We start from the raw sequence: 2419 nt of genomic DNA on the forward strand, positions 1-2419 counted from the left end.
TCTCTCAATCGCTACCAGATCTCTCTCTCAATCGATCTCTCTCTCAATCGCCTTGCATCGCCTACCGTCTTCTTCTCGATCTCTCGATTTATTCTATCCATCTCGATCTCTCGATTAGGTATCCATCTCGATTTCTGTTTTTGCTGGTTCATCTCGATTTTGTTCATCTATTGATTTCTGATTTTGTTTCTCCTTGCACTGCAAATCACAGATACTTGCTCGCTTCTCCAGAAACGAGTTCGGTTCCACTATCGGTGTCGAGTTCCAGACCCGAACTCTCGTTATAAAGCACAAGTCTGTCAAGGCTCAGATCCGGGACACCGCCGGTCAAGAACGGTATGATTTTACGTCTCTTTACTGTTTGTTTGTGCTCAACTAATAATATCATGAACTTTTACTCAYTGATTCACGGTCTGGATTCGAAGGTTTTGTCTATGATGTAGATYTTGAGTTATATCGGTTTCTCCATATTGGAGTGTCTAAGCTGCAAGATGACTCCAGAACTCTAGAATATGAAGTTCCCACTCAAGCATAACTTAAATTTCTGCTATTTACCAACCGTTCCCCCTRGACTTCACTTCTTCAAACATATATGTATTTCATAATTCATGTGTTTAACCCCCATTATTTTCTATTTCACAATCAGTATAAGAGGTCAGGTCATGGCCCTCCATGCTGTATATCTATCAAAACCAGCATGCACATGGATGCTGATTACCACTGCCTGCTCATGAACTTCATATATAATTAAGYTGGTAAAACTAATGGTGCTTTTGATGGCCCTCAATAATTACTATGCACTATCAATGAAGACAACACACAAAGTATRTCATCATCTTCAATTATTGCATCTCTAGTTGTACAGAGTTGAGATAGAAGGCATAGGTAGATATCCTTTTTTCTCTCRAGCAATTAAGCATGAAGTTAGCTAACTATAATCCTGTCCTTTTTCAAAGAAACAACCCATTATTGCAATACTTGGTTTTTATGTAAAAATGATGGGTAAAAATGAAAGTGCCTTTACAGGAACCAAAAAATGCTCAGTCAATCTGATGAAACCGCATTTCATTGATTTCATAGTGAAAAATTTACAACATAAAAAGGTATAKGTAGAACATGCTTACATCTTKGAAAGTTAAKATGTGAGRGCTACTTCACAGAWKCCTTTTTSCAAGCAATGATCTGGAGAAGGCATCAAGTGGTTTAACATTGAACCATAACCTTGATTTTGAACATGGAGGTGTGATCAACAATTTATCTCCCTATGGTATCACTTTCTTAACCATGGAACCATATTGCAGGACAGCTCTAAACACGGGAAGAGTAGTTTACYAGCCACTATAAAAGTAACACCCTGCTGYTATATACACCCTGCTGTTGAAATTTTTKATTATGAATGCTTCTTTGCTGTTTTGGTTGGATGAGATTGTATATTTYGTCTCTGTCCAGATKAGGATAGTGCATTTTATGCAGTTGCTGATTATCCTTAGGTCTTTTTCTGTCTTATAATGGAATAAGGACAGTATAAGGCCTGATATGTTTCTTGATTTGGAGGTCATCWCTTTTTGGTTTTTTCCTTACTAATTTGGATGRATTCATATCAGATTATGTTCCYAATTTTGCTGCTGTATTATATAAGCTGCCATAAGAATATAGAACATTTGATCCGTATAGAACATTTAAAAGTTTTATCTTTTCTGCTTGATTTTAGTCATGGATGAGAATGTGCGTGTGAAGTGGACAAACGAACTTACCAAACGGTTTCTAGAGACTTGTATAGAAGAGGTCAATAAGGTGGGTCGAAATGGAGGTAGTCTTCGCAAGGAGACTTGGGTGCAAGTGGCAACCAAACTTGAAGAAGTTTGCCATGTAAAACTCACCGAGAAACAACTGAAAAACCAATATGATTATTTGAAGGGAAAGACATCCCTAGGAATAATAGAAGGTTACGACGAATATTTAAGGTAAATAATAATTCAATAATATTTGTATAACTTTCCTTAATAAATTTATTTTGACTATTTAGCTTTAATGTAGGGAGCAATTGGAGCCTTGGATGGAACTTTAATACATGTTATCGTCCCTATTCAAGAGCAACATTTATATAGAGGACGAGGAAAGGGTGAATGTTATCAAAATGTTTTAGCAATTTGTGATTTCAACATRGTTTTCACATTTGTTGTTGCCGGATGGGAAGGAATTGCGCATGATTCTAGAATTTTGTCTGAAGCTTTAACAAATGGTGATATTGGATTTCCATTTCCTCCTTCAGGTATACTATTGATTTTACAGGTAATATATATGCTATATTCATTTGAACAAACATTTTATTTATTGTTTTCAGATAAATATTACCTATGTGATGCTACGTATACAAATACTCGAGGATTTATGGCGCCGTATCGTAATGTTAGATATT

The 2419-nt window shown here is 36.1% G+C and overlaps 1 protein-coding gene across 1 annotated transcript; it reads left to right on the plus strand.

Annotated features, from left to right (window-relative positions):
* Nucleotides 1-211: 211 nt before the first annotated feature.
* On the plus strand, nt 212-2409 carry LOC112505501 (the record flags this gene model as incomplete). Its single annotated transcript, XM_025109400.1, has 5 exons — nt 212-336; nt 1161-1240; nt 1712-1794; nt 2038-2272; nt 2345-2409. Coding segments are annotated over 5 exons (588 nt in total), but the record flags the coding sequence as incomplete, so codon positions are not given.
* Between the last annotated feature and the right edge of the window lie 10 nt (nt 2410-2419).

Source organism: Cynara cardunculus, unplaced genomic scaffold (assembly GCF_001531365.2).
Source record: "Cynara cardunculus var. scolymus isolate 2C unplaced genomic scaffold, CcrdV1 Un_Scaffold_11412, whole genome shotgun sequence".
Classification (NCBI taxonomy): Eukaryota; Viridiplantae; Streptophyta; class Magnoliopsida; order Asterales; family Asteraceae; genus Cynara; species Cynara cardunculus.